The following is a 20,518-nucleotide window of genomic DNA, read 5'->3' as shown; positions in this document are numbered from 1 at the left end:
GTGTTTTTAAATATTGCTCCTTTTTCCTTATTATCTCCTAATATGTAAGCCCTTCTTCAGATTGCCAGTAAAGAGATGGACCCATAGTGTTTGGTACTAATAAAATGAACCACTAGCTTTGTTTGTGTTATTTTTAAGTTGTGGCAAAGAGATAGATAAGGAGCATGGGATTCAGAATATCCTGGAGAGAAAAGTTTGAGCACCTGTTTTCTAGGATGTCTTTACCACTTTTTTTACAATTAGTTATTTGACTGTGTCAGGTCTTAGTTGCAGCACACAGGATCTTAGTTTCTTGACGCAGGATCCTTCATGCAGTGTGGGCTCCAGAACGTTTAGGCCCAGTAGTTACGGCAGGCAGGCTCTGCTGTTGGCATGTGGGATCTTGCTTCCCCAACCAGGCATTGCAGGGTGGATTCTTAACCCCTGGACCACCAGGGAAGTCCCGTGTCACCACTTTTAAACAGTGTTTCATGTTTCATAAAACTCCATCTTGCATGTTAAAAGTTAGATGAAGTTAAAGACTTGTGAAATTGTTCTTATCTTGCTGTCTTAGAAAACTTGGTACTTTACTTCGTTATAAGAAAAGCTACAGTTTGCATGAGGAATAGAGCCAGTAGTCCTCTGTTCAAAAATCAGATATTTTCCCTTTGTCATTTGCATTCATATTTTTTACACTTAACCTGGCTTCAGCTCTTACTGAAGTGATTTATATTACTTCTTAATCATAAGTAAAATTAAGTTGTGCTTTAAAATTACATAATTTTAAAAATAATTGTGTATGGACTCTTATAATGCTGTTCTCTCCTCTAAGGAGTTCAGAATATTAACCAGGGAAGTCTTAACTTTGTAGTTTTTCTTTATTAATTGAATTACCAAAAAAAATCAATCATAATGTAAATTTAAACTGCAGTGTTTATTACTTTAGTTAATTAGAAAATTTGGAGTAGGAAACTATTCCAAGAGCTTAGATTATGCAAGAGGGCTTAGAGTTATGCCTTGTAACCTTTTTTTCTGTCTGCACTGGCAGCTAACTCCTCTCAGAAGCACCTTTCATTACGTACAATATATCTTCACCCAGGTTAATGGGATGGGTTTGCACTGAGGGTGAGGCAGGCCCTGCCTTTATTTCCTCTAGCTGGAACTGGCGTTTACTGTCATTTTCTTCCCGGATACCTAATCTTCCTAATTTTTTTTTCCCCTCTATAGTCTTTCCAGTTTAAGCAACTGTAGACTATCAATGTCTTTCATTTAAGAGCATAACTGCAAGAACTCTGAAATGAATGATATTCTAATTGAAAAGGAGAAAAAATAGTAATAGGATGTGTATGCAATGATTAAGTTATAGAGAAGTTTTAAAAGTTCACTTAATCTTTAAATGACATGGAAACTAAATGTGCTTTGTTAAATACCCATTAATCATTTTAATTGAAATTAACATCCTATCAATTTGACAACCTTGCTTAGGCTTAATGTAACAAAATCATGCCAACTTCTACAGTGATGCAGTATACTCTTAGTGCTTATAAATGATTTAGTAGCTGTTAGCCAAAATAGGAAGTGGATTGACAACTATGTTTAGGGAAAACTTAGAGAATAATGTTAGATGATTTAAGAAAGCATTTTGAAGGAATAGCACATGGAAGTACCACAGAATTCTACATTACAAAGTAAGAACTAGAGTGTAAATATCACTCTTTAAATTCTTACTGTAATTTGCAAAGATTGTTAGTTTTGCAGATATATAAGACTTGTAAATTTATTTCCCTTATTAGAAAATAATTTGGCTTCCCTTTTCTCCTAATGTTCAGTATCATAGAAAAACTGACATCTGTTATTATGAGGTTTAAGCTCTTCAGTACAGTTTGAGATATCTGTTTATTGGTTTATAACCAAGAGTCCTGCAGAGTTAAATTGAGCAAGACTGTGTCAGGGTGCTGAGTATTTGGTTAGGGAACTAATGTAAACCAGTGGCATTTGCTTTGTTTATTAGTTTTAATTTTTACTTTAAAGAAGTAATTGGCTCAAATACTTGACCATTATACATATATATAACCTGAGTTATGGTGAACATAAGACATTTAGAATGAAAGTAATGTGCCTGGTAAATGTCTTCAGAAGGTGTATGCTGGAGCTCTACAGTATATGTATTTCTGATTATATATGTCCTAAAACATGTATTTGTTATTACAAAGTTGAGATCTTTTTAATCAAAAAGTGCAGAGGTTGTCGTCTAGCTTTTCATGCTTGGTTTTCTCTTGTCTGGAAAGGAAATCAGGTATTTCATAGAATGTAGCACTATAACTAATATCTTTATAATAGCCTGTAAGGAAATATATTAAAAAGTTGAAATAAGGACTTCTTGGTTGCCCAGTGGCATAGACTCTGCACTTCCACTGCAGAGGGCGCAAGTTCAATCTCTGGTCCAGAAAGTTCCACATGCCATGTGGTATGGCCAAAAAGGAGTTCAGGTAAATTGCTAAGACAGCAGTTTTTAGATGGTACCTCCAACTTGCATGTAGATTGTATTCTGAAATGCTTGGAAATAAAATAATCTTTTAAGCAAAATAATGCTAAAAGGCATTTCCTCCCAGATTAGCCCATGAAAGTTCATTTGATCTGTAACTAGCACATACGGCCACATTATTTTTCAAAGAAAATAATGCTTTTGCTAATAAGTAGTTAGGAAAATAAATATGAGCAAGTGTTTATCTTGAATCATGGTATTTGAGAAAAAGTAACAGAGGTTCATGTGAAAGGAAGATTAGCTAGAGTGGAATTAACCGAGGTGTGAACAGTGAAAGTTGAGAGAGGGGATAATACTGCCGTAAAAGTGACTAGGGTGGTTATTAGTGATACTTCCCATCACACACTTCTGAAGGGCTGATTGCCCCAGGAATAGAAAAATGAGCTATTCTTGTACTTCTGTTTTTTTTTTTGACATTTAAAAGGGGGAGCTGTCTTCTAAATAAGCTTTAAGAATACAAAGCCCAAGCCTTTTAATTTAGAACATCCTTTAAATTTATAACCCCGAGTGGTAAATAATTTATATTTTTGTTATTACCACGGATGAAAACAGATCTTAGAGTAAAACGTCTTCTTTCTTGTTTTTCACTTTGAGTATATTATCCCAGAGAGTTATTGCTCTTGATTGTTGTTATTGTTCAATCTCTAAGTCGTGTCTGACTCTTGGCGACCCATGGAATATATAGCACACGAGACTCTTCTGTCATTCACTTTCTCCCAGTGTTTGCTCAAACTCATGTCCATTGAGTCAGTGATGCCATCCAACCGTCTCATCTTCTTTCACCCCCTTCTCTTGTCCTCAATTTTTCCCAGCACAGGGTCTTTTCCAGTGAGTCGGCTCTTCGCATCAGGTGGCCAGAGTAGTGGAGCTTCAGCTTCAGCACCAGTCCTTCCAGTGAATATTCAGGGTGGATTTCCTTTGGGATTGACAGGTTTTGATCTTTTTGCAGTGCTAGGAACTCTCGAGTCTTCTACAGTACCACAATTCGAAAGCATCAATTCTTTCACATTCAGCCAACTCTCACATCTGCATATGACTATTAGAAGAACCATAAGTTTCACTGTACTGACCTTTGTAGGCAAAGTGATATCTCTGCTTCATGACTGCAGTCACAATCTGCAGTAATTTTGGAGCCCAAGAAAATAAAATCTGTCACTGTTTTCACTTTTTCTCCATCTGCCATTAAGTGTTCAGGCTGGCTTGCTAGCATGCGTAATGAGCACAATTGTGTGGTAGTTTGAAGATTCTTTGACATTGCCCTTCTTTGGGACTGGGATGAAAACTGACCTTTCCCAGTCCTGTGGCCACTGCTCGGTTTTCCAAATATGCTGATATTCTGAGCGCAGCATGTTAACATTATCATCTTTTAGGATTTTGAATAGCTCAGTTGGAATTCTGTCACCTCCACTAGCTTTTTTCGTAGTAATGCTTCCTAAGGCCCACTTTGACTTCACACTCCAGAATGTCCTAGATGAGTGGCCACATGGTGGTTATCCGGGTTATTAAGACCTTTTTAGTACAGTTCTTTGTATTATTGCCACCTCTTCTTGATCTCTTCTGCTTCCATTAGCTCCTTACCTTTTCTGTCCTTTATCATGTCCATCCTTGGATGAAATAAGTGTTCCCTGTGCTGTGTGCTTAGTTGCTCAGTCGTGTCTGACTCTGTGACCTTGTGGACTGTAGCCCGCCAGGTGCCTCTATCCATGGGATTCTCCAAGCAAGAATATTGGAGTGGGTTACCATCCCCTCCTCCAGGGGATCTTCCCACCCCAGGGATTGAACCCAGGTCTCCTGCATTGCAGGTGGATTCTTTACTGTGTAAGCCATCAGGGAAGCCCTCTAAGAGCTGTAATAATGGTAGTTATTATAGAGGGGCTAATACATATTCTTATGTTCACCATAACTCAGGTTATATATATGTATAATGGTCAAGTGTTTGAACCCTGGATATCTCCAATTTAAAGGTCTATTAAAGGTCTATTTAAAGGTCTATTAAAGCATAGAATTAATACTGTTTCAGCTTAGCTGGATTACCATGTAAAACATTATGGCAAAATTTGTTATTGTTTAGGTACCTACTTTATTTTGGGGGGCTCCAAAATCACTGCAGATGGTGACTGCAGCCATGAAATTAAAAGATACTTACTTCTTGGAAGAAAAGTTATAGCCAACCTAGACGGACTATTAAAAAGCAGAGACATTACTTTGCCAACAGAGGTGTGTCTAGTCGAGGCTATGGTTTTTCCAGTGGTCATGTATGGATGTGAGAGTTGGACTGTGAAGAAAGCTGAGCACCAAAGAATTGATGCTTTTGAACTGTGGTGTTGGAGAAGACTCTTGAGAGTCCCTTGGACTGCAAAGAGATCCAAGCAGTCCATTCTGAAGGAGATCAACCCTGGGATTTCTTTGGAAGGAATGATGCTAAAGCTGAAACTCCAGTACTTTGGCCACCTCATGCGAAGACTCATTTGAGTCATTTGACTCATTTGAAAAGACCCTGATGCTGGGAAAGATTGAAGGCGGGAGGAGAATGGGATGACAGAGGATGAGATGGTTGTATGGCATCACTGACTCAATGGACATGAGTTTGAGTGAACTCTGGGAGTTGGTGATGGACAGGGAGGCCTGGCGTGCTGCAGTCCATGGGTTCACAAAGAGTCAGACACGACTGAGCAACTGAACTGAAGTACCTACTCTGTGCCAGTCACTTTTTGGTGCTCCATCTGAGCAGTGAACAAGAGACAAGAATTATTGATAGGAAGTTTACATTCTAGCAGAGATTTATTTCAACTTGCATTTGGAAGATCAAAAAAATCACCTGTCTTTATTACCTTCAAGTTGGCTTACTTAGGGTAGATGCCTATAGCTAGAGCAGCTGGGACTCTTATTTACATTTATATCCAGTATCGTAGGTAGGATCCTAATAGAGAATGCATAGTAACTATATTAGCATATTTTGAATAGAATCAAAGGACAGCTTCCTTTTAAAGTGGAAGGACAAGGGTCCTTATCCTTGCTTATCTGTTCCTGAATAAGAATTCTTCTGACTATGAGAATGTTTGAACAAACCATTTACTGCTGCCAAGGCAGCTCTATTTTAAAATGATTTCATGTGTTATTGCTAAACTATCTTGTATCCTAGGTGCTTTAAGCATTTCCGTAGACACAGTATACAAAATTGTTCGCTTAATGTACTCTGGATCCAGACAACTTAGATTTAAATCCCAGCTGCCTCTAATCTAGCTTTATGATCTTGGTCAAGTGTGTGCATGCGTGCACAGTCCATGGGATCACAAAGAGTCGGACCTGACTGAACTTGCCCAAGATCACGCAGCTAATCCCTTATCAGTCACATCATTTGCAAATATTTTCCCCCAATCTGTGTGTTGTCTTTTTGTTTTGTTTATTGTTTCCTTTGCTGTGCAAAAGCTTTTCAGTTTTAAGTAGGTCCTATTTATTTTTGCTTTTATTTTCATTATTCTGGAAGATGGATTTAAAAAGATTTTGCTGTGATTTATGTCTGAGAGTGTTCTGCCTATGTTTTCCTCTAGTAGTTTTATAGTGCCCAACTAACGTTTAGGTCTTTAATCCATTTTGAGCTTATTTTTGTGTATGCAGTTAAGGAATGTTTTTATTTCATTCTTTTACATGTTGCTGTCCAGTTTTCCCAGCACCATTTGTTGAAGAGACTGTCTTTCCATATTTGTCTAGTCTTGCCTCCTTTGTCATAGATTAGTTGGTGGTTTTGGTGCATGGGCTTATTTCTGGGTGTTCTGTCTGTTCCACTGACCCCGTATTTCTATTTTTGTGCCAGTACCATACTGTTTTGATGATTGTAGCTTTGTGGTATAGTCTGAAGTCAGGGAGTCTGATTGCTCCAGCTCTGTTTTCCTTTTCAAGATTGCTTTGACTATTCAGGGTCTTCTTTGTCTCCATACAGATTTTGAGATTTTTTTGTTGTAGTTCTCAAGAAGATGTGGTGTGTGTACACACACACACACACACACACACACACACACACACACACAATGGAATATTACTCAGCCCTTAAAAAGAATGAAATAAGACCATTTGCAGCAACATGCATGGACCTAGAGAGTGTCATACTGAGTGATGTAAGATGGAGAAGGAGAAATATCATATGACATCCTTTATATGTGGAATCTAAAAAGAAATTATATAAATGAACTTACTTACAAAACAGAAAGAGACTCATGGACTTAGAAAACAAACTCATGGTTGCTGGGGGGAGGACATAGTTAAGGACTTCGGAAAGGTAACACACACACTGCTCTATTTAAAATGGATAACCAGCAAAAACCTCTTGTGTAGCTCATGGAACTCTGCTCAGTGTTACATGCCAGCCTGGATGGGAGGGTGAATGGATACATGTATGTGTGTGGCTGAATCCCTTCACTGTTCACCCTAAACTATCACAACATTGTTTATTTGTGATAATGCTATAATTAATTGGGGTTAACTGCTATACCCCAATACAAAATGTTTTTGGTGTTAAAAAATAAAAATGAATGCTAGCGTGGATTCCCACGCCCTCTTCCAGGGAATCTTCCCGACCCAGGGATCAAACCCTTGTCTCTTATGTCTCCTGTATTGGCGGGCGGGTTCCTTACCACTGGCACCACCTGAGAAGTCTGAACCTGCCTATGCCACAGTTTTTTTTAAATCTGGAAAAGTAGTGATAATAGTTGGCTAATGTAGGGATGAAATGAAATAATTGCTGATGCTTAGCACTTGGCAAGTACTAAATGACAGCTATTATTATTTTCCATGCTTGACATATAATTTACATAAAAGTTGCTTTTCTAGATTTTTTGGCAAACAACTTATTTTGTTGGGTGGGTTTATACTTTCCAGGAGAACAATTTGATATAACAGAAATCTGGATTCTAGCTATGGATCATCCACTGATTGATCTTGATTTGATTAATTCTTAAGAGGGGGTCAGCTGGATGGCATCACTGACTCGATGGACGTGAGTCTGAGTGAACTCTGGGAGTTGGTGATGGACAGGGAGGCCTGGCGTGCTGCGATTCATGGGGTCGCAAAGAGTCGGACACGACTGAGCGACTGATCTGATCTGATCTGATCAGATAAAATAATGTATTTAGTATTTTCATATAAAATTTAAATATTTTAAAATAGGTGAGCATGTTGAGTCTTTGGTTGATTTTGAGTACTCAACAGAAACCTGTTTTTTGTTTCATCGTAGTGTGAAATGGTGATCCCAGATGCTCAGTTTTTGTACCGAAGCTTACCAATGACTGTTACAAAAATTTTTGTAATTCTCAAAGTTTAAATTAGTGGATGATTTACAGATGATTCCTGTGATGTGTGTTCTAAATTCAAACTACTTGACAATCACGCCCAATAAAAATAAGTTCCCCAAGATGCTTTTCATGTCACCAAGACCCTATTTCATAAAATTATTGTAATAACCTCCTAATGAATTTGAGTTAGAGAAACTGGAAATACATTATTTTCTTAATTACAGTGTAGTATGTATATGTGCGTGTTTTATTTTAAAATGTTACAAATGTCGCTTAGATTTGCTTTGTTTTTATGTCCTATTTTCTGAAAGACTATTCAGATTTTCATTAGTTTTTCACTTCCTTCCAAAAGACACCTTGTAGAGAAAAATTGTAGAATCAAAATGAATGTTGTAGTCAAATTTTAGTGGAGTTCAGGTCCTGTAAAGATGGTTGTGTTTAACTTCCACAAAGTTATTTGTTGTTTTTCCTGAACTTTTCCTTTTGCAGCAAAGTTCTGTTTTCATTAACTACACACTATTTTAAAGTAGAAGATGGTGGTGAAAGATCAGTCTGTGTTACCTTTGGATTTTTTTTCTTTGTGAAAGCAATGGCTGTCTTGATTGTAACAGAAAACTATCTGGAATTCGGACTTGAAACAGGTAATAATTATATAAGTTCTTAAAATTAGGTTTATATTCTGAAATGTTCTAAATAATTAACCTTTATTATTCTTAAGATTTTTTTTTTAGCTAAGTTTTTTCTCGCTTTTTCCAAAAATGCTCTCCCGTCCTCATTTTTTCCTTAAACTTAAATAAGTGTTTCTAATGTTAATGTTTACTCACATAGATAAAGATGCAGATTATAATGTAAATTATATGGAATGTATATATATATCAAAGGGATGTTTTCAAAGGCTATTTCTCCTAATAACTAAATTTTATTGCATTATGACATACTAATTAGCACATGAAAGAGCTAAGCTTGTCACTTCAGAATTTAAGATACTCTAGCATTTTATTTCCAAAGAAAGATTCTGTATTTTACTCCTATGATAAGAGTAAATTTTCTTCCTCCTACAGGGTTTACAAATTTTTCAGACAGTGCGATGCAGTTTCTTGAAAAGCAAGGTTTAGAATCTCAGTAAGTTTTTTTTTAATTAAGTATTATTCAAGTAAAATTTTTCCATTTTTAGTAAAATAGCACTTACTGTAAGTAGTTCTTTGTTTTTAATCAGTGAAAAGAGTTCTTTTTTAAGTAGGACTGTCTCTTTTAGCAATATCCTTACTCATATTTTTTACATTTGTATAAACTTAGTATCTTTTATAGAATTGGATTTGAATTTGCTCTTATTTAACTTAATTCCTCTTCCATCAGACAGTAAACGAAATTCATGAGTCACATGTTATTTTTTTGTTGAATATGTAGGTAAGATTGTTAAAACTGTTGCTTAAGAGATGTCTGATTAAGTTCATAATTCACTAAAATCCCTTATAGTGGTAGAATAAGAACTGTCTTTCTGTGGGAGTTTACTTTGTATTATTTGTATTATTGTGATTTATAAAGTAATTAATTAGAAGAAAAGAAACTTCTAGAAGGTTCACTTCAAAAACTTACCAGGTTTTTAAAAAATTTTAATTTTAGGGGTCCTGTTTCAAAACTTACTTTCAAATTTTTCCTGGCTATTTTCTGTTCATTCATTGGGGCTTTTTTGACATTTCCTGGATTACGGCTGGCTCAAATGCATCTGGATGCCCTGAATTTGGCAACAGAAAAAATTACACAGTAAGCGGAAAATGTACATAAGCACATGCAGATAAATATATGTTTTCCATCTTAATGAAGGTATATTATTGTAATGAAATCATAAATTATTGTATTGAAAATTAATAACCATTTGATGTCACACTGCTTCCTCTTTCTACTATAAGCAAATTTCTTCCATTCTTTTCTAAACTTTAAGTCCTGTGTAAGAAAAAACACTAATTATTAAATTTCTTTTCTTCCTGTTAAAATGGAAATATCAATATTTATGTTCTTTTGAACTCAGAGTTCAATGTTTATGATATTGTAATCTCTACCACTGATGTGAGGATTTATGGGAATTTCTTTCAATTAGAATTTTCAAGTTAAAAGTACTTATTTAAATTTCATAGAAATGATTTGATTTAACTTAATTTTGTATTTAAAGCATTTTATTTTAAAATGTTTTGAAATTAAATCTGTGTACATAAGAAATGTTTGTTTTCCTTATATTACTGACCTATTTGTAAGCTTATTTTACTTTGGGATTACTAATACTGTATAGTGTTAAATTACAGTTTACTATTTTAGTTTTCAAATAGAGAAATTGTATTTGAATCTCTATGTATAAGTCGGAGCCCACTTACTATATTCTTTGTGATTGTCAGAGATTCTTTTCTTGGTGTAGACACCTAGGCAGAGGAACAGATTTTTATCTTCATCATTTCATATCCAGATCCAAATTTCCAAGTCCTCTTTTTGTTTTGCAGTAGAAGCCCAAGTTGAGAATATTCCATTTTGATATATGTATTTATATGTATTATATGTATATATGTATATATATGTATTAATGACTATTAAGTTTCTCTTAATAGTCATATTTCCTAACATTTCTGCTCTTTAAAAACCTACATTTAATGATGCTAATTCTCTGTCTTTTCACGTTCTTCTCTCTCCTACCTCTGTCATTTTCCTTTATTTTAATTTTGAAAATGTTTTTGTGTTTTTCCTCTACTCCCTTTTTTCCTGCATATGCTTTGTGTGTGTTTACTTATTCTCACCTCCTAGTACACACTCCTTCATTCCTCTCTTTTCCGCTCCTTTTACTCAGCATGCTCTTGGCTACATCCTGCTTTTCTCCCACCATCCGTCTCTCTAATGGCTTCTTTTAAAACAAAACCTGGTTCTCCCCCTCCTCTCTACACACACACACTTCAGTCCACTAACCCCAGTGTTATGATTTAAATAAGCTGAAAGGGTGGGTGGAGGGGAGCCCTTCACCAGCTACTGAAACCGCTGTGGGCTGCTCCTTGATACTAGAGTGTTCCCTAGCAACACTGCATACCTAATACTGCTGCTTTCTTCCCCCGCACCCGATGGTTTACCCAGGCTGTGGGATGAAAGAATCACTTTATAAAAACATTTAAAGCATTTAGTGGTAGTTTGGGATTGGAGACACTGAGGGTTGGGGGTGTGGGGGGCACATTTTCTTTTCCTTCTCAGAAAAATGTAGCTTCTTACGATTTTTCCCTTTGGGAATCTGGAGTTTTATTTTCCATGTATTACAAACGCCCCCCTCACACACACACACACATTGTATTGTAGCACTCTGCCCGGATCCAGGGTGTGGCAAGCTAGTTTTGTAGTGAGAGCAGCAGACTGGCGCAAAGAGCTGCATTCTCCTCACCCCCGTGGCCAGGCAATAGTACTTGCTTTAGGGCCAGAGCTTAGAACCAGAGTTCCACCTCTGCCCGGTCAGGTAGGTCTTCATGGTTTCCTGAGCCAGCCGTTTACTCACAGAAATCACTATCACTTACACTGCAGTGGTATTTTAAAGTGTGTGTGTGTGTGTATTTTAAACCCTCCAGTTTAGTCTCTTTTCCTCGCATGGTTTGTAATGAAAACAGTACATGGTAATAAAATAGTCTGAAGAACGTCTTTCTGAAACAAGGACAGTCTGTATCAGTCACCTGTCTCTGTAGGGTACAGATTTGGGGCAAGAGTTAACAATGACGTTACATCTCACACCTGAAACCTTTTGCTGTATTGGGTATATTGCCTTGTAGGAGTAATGTGAATTTCTCCTGGTTTGTATAGGATAGGGAAATTCATTTCAGATAACGTTCATAATTCTTCAAGAAGAAATAAAAATGTGAATCATTTAGGATTTTAACAATTAATTAAAACATACATGATCATTACAAATGCAGTGGCTTCCACCTGCCATGTCCCGTCTGGTATTTTGGACCTCGTAATAGGTCTCGTATTTGTAAGTAATCAGAAGCCACTTTGTGTCTGCTGGACTGAAAAATATCAAAAGATGACTCCTGTCCTGAAAATCCATTGGATTCATTGATTGTTTAGAGAATTGTTCAAGTTCCGGTGTATTAAATCAGGGGTACAGTAGGAGATTGTTAAAGAACCCTAGAGTGGGAGTGAACAGATTTAGATTTTAGTGCTTAATCTCTTTCTCACCTGTAATATTACCATGTGCAAATCATTTAACTTTCCTCAATCTAAACATTCTCATCTGAAACATTAAAATAATGAGTTGTTTTTATAAGGGCTCAAATTAGTGTTGAGTGATAATGATTAATATAAAATAATGGTGGCAACAATACCTTAATATAGAATACTGAAAATAAAGTTCCTACCTTCATTTTTTAAGTCCCAAGTTTCTGTAGTTGATTCGTGTATTTTGCTTCTGGGTTTTTATGTTTATTTCTTACATACTTTCAGAACATTACTTCATATCAACTTCTTGGCACCTCTGTTTATGGTTCTGCTCTGGGTAAAACCTATCACCAAAGACTACATTATGAACCCACCATTGGGTAAAGAAAGTGTCCCTTTGTAAGTATGGGTATTTGGGGGCTAATTTTTGTTTTATTATGTAATCAAAACTTCTCTAAAATGTTTTTTACTGTGTTCATGTTTTTAATTATAATATTAAGTTTGTATTTTTAAAACAATATTATTATCTTGTACAGTTGTAAGTTTTTCTGCTTTTTCACTTGATATCCAGTTGATATCTGAGATTTTTCTTTTTTTTTGATAGCACTTGTTTTTAAGACACTTTGTACATTTCTGTTATTTTTTCTTAATGGTGAAAATTATAGAGGAAAAATTTTATAAATGAAAGTTCATCTATTCAGCCCCTTAAGAGTTATTAATATTTTCCTTATTCAGTTTTTTGTTTTATTTTTTGATAAAGTATCTTTTCAAGTAAATCAGAAGCATAACATTTTTACCCTTAAGAACTTCAGTATGCCTCTCTAAAAAATAAAGATATTTTCCTACATAACAGTGTTGTCATACCTATCAAAATTAAAAATAAAGCTTTAACATTATTATCTAATAGTAAGTCCTATTCCCCAATTAAACAACTGTACTTTAACAGAAGAAGAAGAAGGAAACAAACAGTTTGTTAAAAGGCATTAGTAACTGTACTTGATATGTTAGCTCATTAGCCTAATGGAACTATATTAGAGTAATAAAAAGATACAGGCAGAGCTGGTTCAAACCCCAGTTCTGATCCTCACTAAAGCTGTCACTTGAGGGAGATTATTTAACTTCACTGAGCCTCTGTTTCCCTATCTGGGAAATGAAGATAATAGTATCTACCTCACAAGGTTATCATTGGAATTAAATGAACACATGTAATGCAACTGGCTAGAAGTAAGTGCTTAATAAATGTTCCTTCCACTGCTTTGCCTTATCAAAATTAAAATAGAAAAACTTGACTAGTCATTGATTCCACAGTATGCATTTTACATTATGTATTTCTTATAGATCCTGGTACAGACTTGTGTTGGAATAAGTGTAGAATCAGTGATGACCATGATTTGTTTTTTTTTTAACACTTAACCTTATTGAACTAAGAAAGTATACTTTGAAGTCATTACATTTTTTCCCCACATAAGTAAGCTTTAATGGTAATTTCAACTTGACAGGTTTGCTCTGAGTATTTAAAAGTTAATCCTAAGGATTGTAGGGTTCTAGACTAAGGTAGAGAATCTGCCTGCAGTGCAATGTGGGTGACCCAGGTTTGATCCCTGGGTCACGAAAATCCCTTGGGGAAAGGAATGGCAACCCACTCCAGTATTCTTGCTTGGTAAATGAAGGAAACAAAATTATAGTCTTATCTGTGCTCCATTTTATTCCTTTTTTATTTGTTAGATCATTACATTAAGCGATTAGACAGCAGTGGTTTTTAATTTTTGTTTAAAATCCAAAGCCCATGTGGTAGATTGAGAAAGAATGGCTGCCCATTAACGCAGGTCCTTCGTCTGTCACATGGAGTAAATGGTTGGTCAAAGGCTTTTATTTGTAGTGACAAGCAAAAATGGTTAGAATGTAGTTTCAACCCAGAAATGTATTTAAACTCATCCATCCATGTGTTCTGCTTGGGCATCAAGAAATGAAATGCAGGCAGAGTCCATGCGTGCTTATAACCTCTTAAGAAAACCAAAAGAGAACATGTACAGTGGTACCTAGAATGGCTTCAAGAATTTGGAGAAATTTCTTCTGCCTTTTCTTTACCTGCATATTTTGCCCCAGGTCAGACTCTTTCCTGAGATACCCTATCGTATCAACTGACCAAATCCTTATGAAGTTAAGTAAGCAATCTGAACTAGAGGTACTAATCAGATAACTATTAGTGGGACTGTTACCTAAATCCTGAACTCCTCGTAAACAGGGCACATATTTTTTGATTCACTGCCTCGTACCATTCCCTTCCTTTGTATTACCTGTCATCCTCAAAGTGTATATACTAGCTGTCTACCAGCCAAGCCGCCTGGTTGCACCACACCAGGGAGCACAGTATTGTCTGTAGGCCCCGGAAGGTTCAAGGCTGTGGACGGTCCTAAATCTTTGTGTACTCTTATTCTCACGTGACTGATGCTTTAATCTTACCGTTCATTATAATGTAAATGTATTGATAAAAGTTGGCCTTTATGCTTCCTAACCAATGTGCATTTCTCATGGCCTTGTAAAAAGGAAACCCCAAAAAAGCATGCATAATAAAGCCTTTGTTCCATCCCTCTATCACCTCTGTTTCATAAGTAGTTCAACCAAGACTGTATCCTTTCCCATCTTCTCTGCCTTTTCTGTTTCCTGTACTGTTCTTCAACTGTATTTCCTCAGGCAGCTTTTTCTGTATTGTAGTGTTAGTCCCTTTCCTAGGTGCTTACACTGGATGGAAGACAGGGATGATACCAGAGCCTATTTTGGAGCAAAGTGTTGGTTTTATATCTTTTCCGGCTCATTCTTCTTTATAGCCGTCCAGTCTACCCTCTTAGTCTTTAAGAATTTGGGGGAGACCCTTGTAAGTTCCACATCCTGTCTGGCAGATCACTAGACACATTTCAACAGTCATATGTTTAACTACCTGATGTGTACTAGAAATTTGAATAGAGTCAGGCACGGTGTAAGCATTATCTTCAAATTACAATGTTATCTTTTATCAAAGCAGAAACCATGGTCTTTTTAAAATGTTAAACCCCTTAAGGACATCAGAATTTACCTCTTCTTTCTAAAGTCCTTTAAAGAACATCTGATTTTAGTGTATTATATCAGAATTCTTGATCCCAGTCAGAAATTCAGCAGAGTGAAAGATCCTACTCAGGTGTTTATGTGATCAAACAAAACTGTAGCCAGAAACAGATGGGTTGTTAACTTGATAGTTCACGGGCAAGCTCCTGGGGTTTCCTTCCTTCTTTCTTGTAGTCTCCAGTTTAAGAACTCCCAACTTCCCTTTTTGCTTAGAGTCATTCTCCTACCCCCATGCTGGAGGATGGATAGAGAAGGGAATCCCAAGTATTGCTCTACTTTTTTCTTTTAGACTTATCTGGTACTTCTTTGTTTCATGATGCATTTATTTGTTATGCAAGTGAAAGTATCCTGTAAGTCTGTGATAGAATGGGACACTTTTCATGTCTCCAGTTGTAACTAAGTCTAAATTTACTTGTATTAAATATCTTATCCAATGAACATTAACACATATAACTAGCATGCTAGCATTTGTTGGTCTTTGAGAGCACCATATCAACTTTTTGATCTGTAGAATGACAGAAGCTACGTTCGATACTCTGCGACTCTGGTTAATAATCGTGCTCTGTGCTTTGCGGTTGGCCATGATGCGTAGTCACCTGCAAGCTTACTTAAACTTAGCCCAGAAATGTGTGGATCAAATGAAGAAAGAAGCAGGCCGAATAAGCACAGTTGAGCTTCAGAAAATGGTAAGTTTTACACTGTAGTCAAAATGAAAATTAGCAAATACTGATGGCACTAGCAGTAAAGAACCCACCTGCCAATGCAGGAGACCCAGGTTTGAACCTGGGTTGGGAAGATCCCCTGGAGGAGGGCATGGCAACCCACTCCAGTGTTCTTGCCTGGAGAGTCCCATGGACAGAGGAGCCTGGCAGGCTGCAGTTATGGGGTTGCAAAGGATCAGAGACGACTGAAGCAACGAACACCACATGCACAAAAATAAAAGTGCTTGATTTCCTTCAGTAGTACTTTCATTCCATGATATTCTTATTATGAACAGGTAGAATAATCTTAAACTGACAGATGTCAGAGACCTTGATCTGATTATAGTGTTAGGTGAGGAAAGGGTCTCAGTGCCCCTTCCTGCCTTAAGTACTTTAAGTGTCATACAGTTTGGGTTACAAAGCTGTGGTTTATCTACGTTTGCTAAATGGGACTCCCCTAACTGATCTGAAAGACATCACAGTATATTGTATAGCTTTTGTGACTTAAAGAATAGGAAATACTAGTTTTAGTGACTAAATGTATTCCTTTTAACATTAATCCAAGTGCTTGAACATGGAATATAAGTAAACATAAGTTTACTTAATGGAGAGCCCAGAAGAGGAAGGTGCTAGGAATCCATCCACTGTTGTAATGGACTAGGCCCACAACCTGATCAAGTCTTTCTAAAGAAACATGGTGTCAGATCCTCTTGTTTTTTACTCTGGAATTCCATCTTGACTCTATCAAGATTCAAATAACTTTTTATGTTTTACCTTTCATGTATTTTCATACTTTGAATTTTACTTCAGTCTAATGTAAATAGGGATTAATATTTTTATTTATGAGGGGTTTATGTTCATATATGACTCTTATTGTTATTTACTTTGATATTTTAGGTGTCTTCAGAAATTTTAGCATTTTGTTTTATGTTTGAAATAAGTGAATATATGCCGTTTGAATTTCAGTGATTTTGTTTCTCCAATTTGTATTAATCACTTAACTATTTTTAAGGGATTTAATGTTTTTTTCACATCTTAAAGAACCTTCAAACTTAGCCTTTCTGAAGTCAGTCTGGGGGCATTTATAATGAAGTACAAATTTATTTCCAGTTAGCTTTCTTCCCATGGAAGGATTATTTATCTTTTAAGCGATTCAGTTTGATGATTCAGTTTGATACAAAAGTTTAACTCACTCATAACATGTCAGCTGTGTTAGAACTTAACATGTTGTTTCAGGTCGCTCGAGTCTTTTATTACCTTTGTGTCATTGCGCTGCAGTATGTGGCTCCTCTGGTCATGCTGCTTCACACAACCCTGCTTTTGAAAACTCTAGGTAGGCATATCCTGGCAGCTGGGACGCTCACTGCTCTACTTTCTACCTGTAATTAATAGTGTTTTCTGTTACCTACAAAGAAATATGCCTCTTAAAATTGATTCTCTCTTTAGAAGTTTTATGAGGAAACATGGGAGCCTTTAAGCTCTAGAAGTTGATTCATTGATTTATCTTCTTGATTTTGAAAACTCAGACCCATATGGTTTTATAATGTTAAAAGAATTGTTTGCTAAAGTTTAATTCTGAGTAACTTGAGTGAACACTTTTTAATCTTAATATTTTGTATTTTAAGATTGTGTTAGTGCATAGCGTTTAAATTATTATGAGGTACTTTTAAATTTATGAATTGTAGGATCTTTTGGTGGGTTCTACTTCAGATAATTTAACGTGGATAGAATAAAGATTTCTTGGTGGCAGAACAAAGTTCTTCTATTAAGTCTGTTCACTAAGCAATCAAGCCCCTCTGTGGTGTTACTCAAGAATTATCTATTACCCGAGTTGATTATTTCTTTGCTTAGATCTGGCAGTCTGCCAATGTAGGGGTTTTAGAAGCCCAAAAGAATTAAAAGCATTGTTGGGTGGACTTACAGATACTATAGAGCTGATGATAGATGTAAATAATCTTTCAGGAATCTATGGAACATAAAAGAGTAGCTCAGTGGTGAATTATGTGACTCATATCCTATCAACATAGGAAAGTATATGACGAAAACACTTCTGGAGCTATTAATAGTCTCTCACATTGGGATCACAGATAGTTTCTGAGAAAGAAATTACTCTGATATTCTAGAGGTAGAAAAGATTCTAAGAAGTTACAGAATCTATTCTGTCATTCCAGTAGAGGTAGTTGATTCATGGGTTATATAGGGAAGAGAATGTTTTTGTTATTTTACCAGATTTTAATGCAGTTAATTAAAAGTAAATTAGTTTTTGGCTTTTATGTGTAGTTCTACTGAGAAGGTTAGATTATACTCTGGTCAAGTTAAGTGAATTTTCCCTAAATATGTAGAAAGCTTATTATTTTACTTTATTTTCAATACTTTATTTTCAACATAAAATAATTTGTTGTGCCACTTCTTATTCTTAATTTGAAATATAAGTTAAGGAATTTTTTTTTTAATAAGAAGCTTTGGAGTTACTTACTCTTCAAATTTTATTTGCATCTTTAATTTTCTAGGTAATCATTCCTGGGGGATTTATCCAGAATCTGTGTCTGCCTTGCCAGTGGATAATAGTCTACCCTCCAATTCTGTTTACTCTGAATTACCATCTGCTGATGGGAAGGTGAAGGTAACTGTTACCCAAATAACAGTGGCACTGAGCAGCTTAAAAAACATTTTCACTCCTCTGCTTTTTCGAGGACTTCTGTCTTTTCTGACCTGGTGGATTGCTGCTTGTCTCTTTTCTACAAGCCTTTTTGGGCTTTTCTATCACCAGTATCTCACTGTGGCATGAATCTCAGTTAACAAAAACGGATATCAAAGTCACACTTTGAATTCAAATATCGTACCCTTGAAGGGCCAACGAAAACCAGAAGAAAGCAAATACAAAGGAAAGAAACCATATCAGAATATCTTGTTTTAAATACTTCCTCTGTATTCTCAGGGTGGATTAATGGTATTAATATTTTAAATTATAGAATAGGTTGTTAACTGCTATACTATGGTATTGAAATTTTAACTCCTTGCATTAAGGGATGTGAGAGGGCTATCTGCAGGTGTAATACTTCCAATGACCTTGGTTTACAGAAACCTCCATCAGTCTTTGGAACTTCTCATATGACTCCAGTTATTGATTGGTTCTGTTAATGGTATTAAGGTACTGTTGATATTCATAGTAGCTGCCTATAGAACAGTCTTCAAACTGAGCCATGCTTTAGGGGAGGGAAGGGAGTTAAAGTCACTTCTGTTGGTAATATACCACTCTTCAAACAGCAACAATGACAAAATCCAACAGAAAGGAAGAAATAGCTACTGTATATTACAGTAAAGAAAGCTGCATAGAAATTTTAAATTAAATGGAGATGTACATGCTTAATATTTACAAGTACTGCTGCTTGAGAGTAGTGAGAGTATTGCTTTAAAATGCATTCTATCCAACTTGAGAGATCTTTTACATGATTGGCTACATGAACATTTGCGGTCTTGCCATTAGGTTTGGACCTCCCATATTTTATTTTATTCTATGATCCTAAGTATAGTTCCTTTTAATAGTCTAAAAGTATTTATCAATGTTGATCAGACTTTTAAAAAATTACTTTGTAATCCTGCTGACTACCTGTATGTATTGTACATATATATATTATATATTAAATATATAATATATTGAGATTATAAAAGATGAAAATATTGGATTCTTATAATATTTTAAGTTGCTGAATGTATGTTAAAATGTGATTGAGTGAGATGCGTTTGTATCTAGAAATTTTCTTTCTTCCTGGAATGAGATTAAAATACATTTTGAAAATTCATCCGAGTAAGCAGTTTATTTGCATTGCCTATGTGTGAGAGTCTAGAGAAGGAAATGGTCTTGCCTGGAGAACGTCCGTAGGGTCGCAGAGAGTCAGACACAACTGAAGCAACTTAGCACACACACGTGTGAGAGTACTTCCGATTTTATAAATACTTAGGTGATTGCTCCCCAACTAAAGTTCTTTTTCTATCATTAAAAAAAAAATTAGAACCTTTCCCACTCTAGACAAATCTGGTATCATTTAAGCCTATGTTATATAGGACTTGTTGTAATTTTGTAGAGATTTTATTTGCAGTGTTTTTCCTTTATAGGACAGAAATTGAAGTAATTTGAGAAATTCAAAAAATGGGGGGGGAAAGTAAATTTTTTTGAATGCTTTTTTACATGGGGAATGAATATAAGAGATAAACAGATTCCGGCCCCCCTCAAATGAATAGAATTTATTGGTAAATATTCTTGCGTTTAACTGTCTTGTGAGGCTATGTATTATGTTTCAGTGCTATTGTCACTGTTGAAAGCAGTTTTGAGGCTCTTCCTTCTTTTGGCATTGTTTTCAAGGCTTGTGGTTCATATTCATTTGAATAATCTCAGTATAGAAAATTCCTATCTTTTGGTGTAGATTAAATATTTTGAAAATAGCTGATATTTTGAATAAGACTAAGTAATAAAATAAGTGCTTAAGTTAGATAAAGGTCTTTGAAGAATTGTGAATATAGCCTAATGATAGTTCATGTGTGTTTCCAAAAGAAGCATGCCAAATATATCTTGAGATATCAGCATTACTGAAATAAGTATCTTATAACAAGATTACAGTGAAGTATGACATTCATTTTGTATATGAAAGTTCTCACATGTTGAACTTGGAAAAAATCTCTCCTGTTGTTTATAACCATTCTAATTTTAAAAGTTATATTATGAAAGT

General features: G+C 35.7%; 1 protein-coding gene across 4 annotated transcripts in view; it reads left to right on the top strand.

Annotated features, from left to right (window-relative positions):
- TMEM161B (transmembrane protein 161B) overlaps positions 1-19,470 on the top strand; it is a 74,782-nt gene extending 55,312 nt beyond the window's left edge. For 3 of the 4 annotated variants that reach the window (XM_061424355.1, XM_061424356.1, XM_061424358.1), the window contains 7 exons: positions 8,302-8,453; positions 8,874-8,934; positions 9,436-9,576; positions 12,274-12,387; positions 15,602-15,776; positions 17,028-17,124; positions 18,302-19,470. In XM_061424355.1, the coding sequence (XP_061280339.1) occupies positions 8,302-8,453; positions 8,874-8,934; positions 9,436-9,576; positions 12,274-12,387; positions 15,602-15,776; positions 17,028-17,124; positions 18,302-18,579 (1,018 nt within the window). In that variant the 3' untranslated portion in view covers positions 18,580-19,470. The remainder of the gene's footprint in view (positions 1-8,301; positions 8,454-8,873; positions 8,935-9,435; positions 9,577-12,273; positions 12,388-15,601; positions 15,777-17,027; positions 17,125-18,301) is intronic. The other variant, XM_061424357.1, reaches the window with a different exon arrangement.
- The last annotated feature ends 1,048 nt before the right edge of the window (positions 19,471-20,518 follow it).

This window comes from Bos javanicus, chromosome 7 (genome assembly GCF_032452875.1).
Source record: "Bos javanicus breed banteng chromosome 7, ARS-OSU_banteng_1.0, whole genome shotgun sequence".
NCBI lineage: Eukaryota > Metazoa > Chordata > Mammalia > Artiodactyla > Bovidae > Bos > Bos javanicus.
The sequence above is the reverse complement of the archived record's forward strand: the minus strand, read 5'-3'. Positions and strand labels throughout refer to the sequence as shown.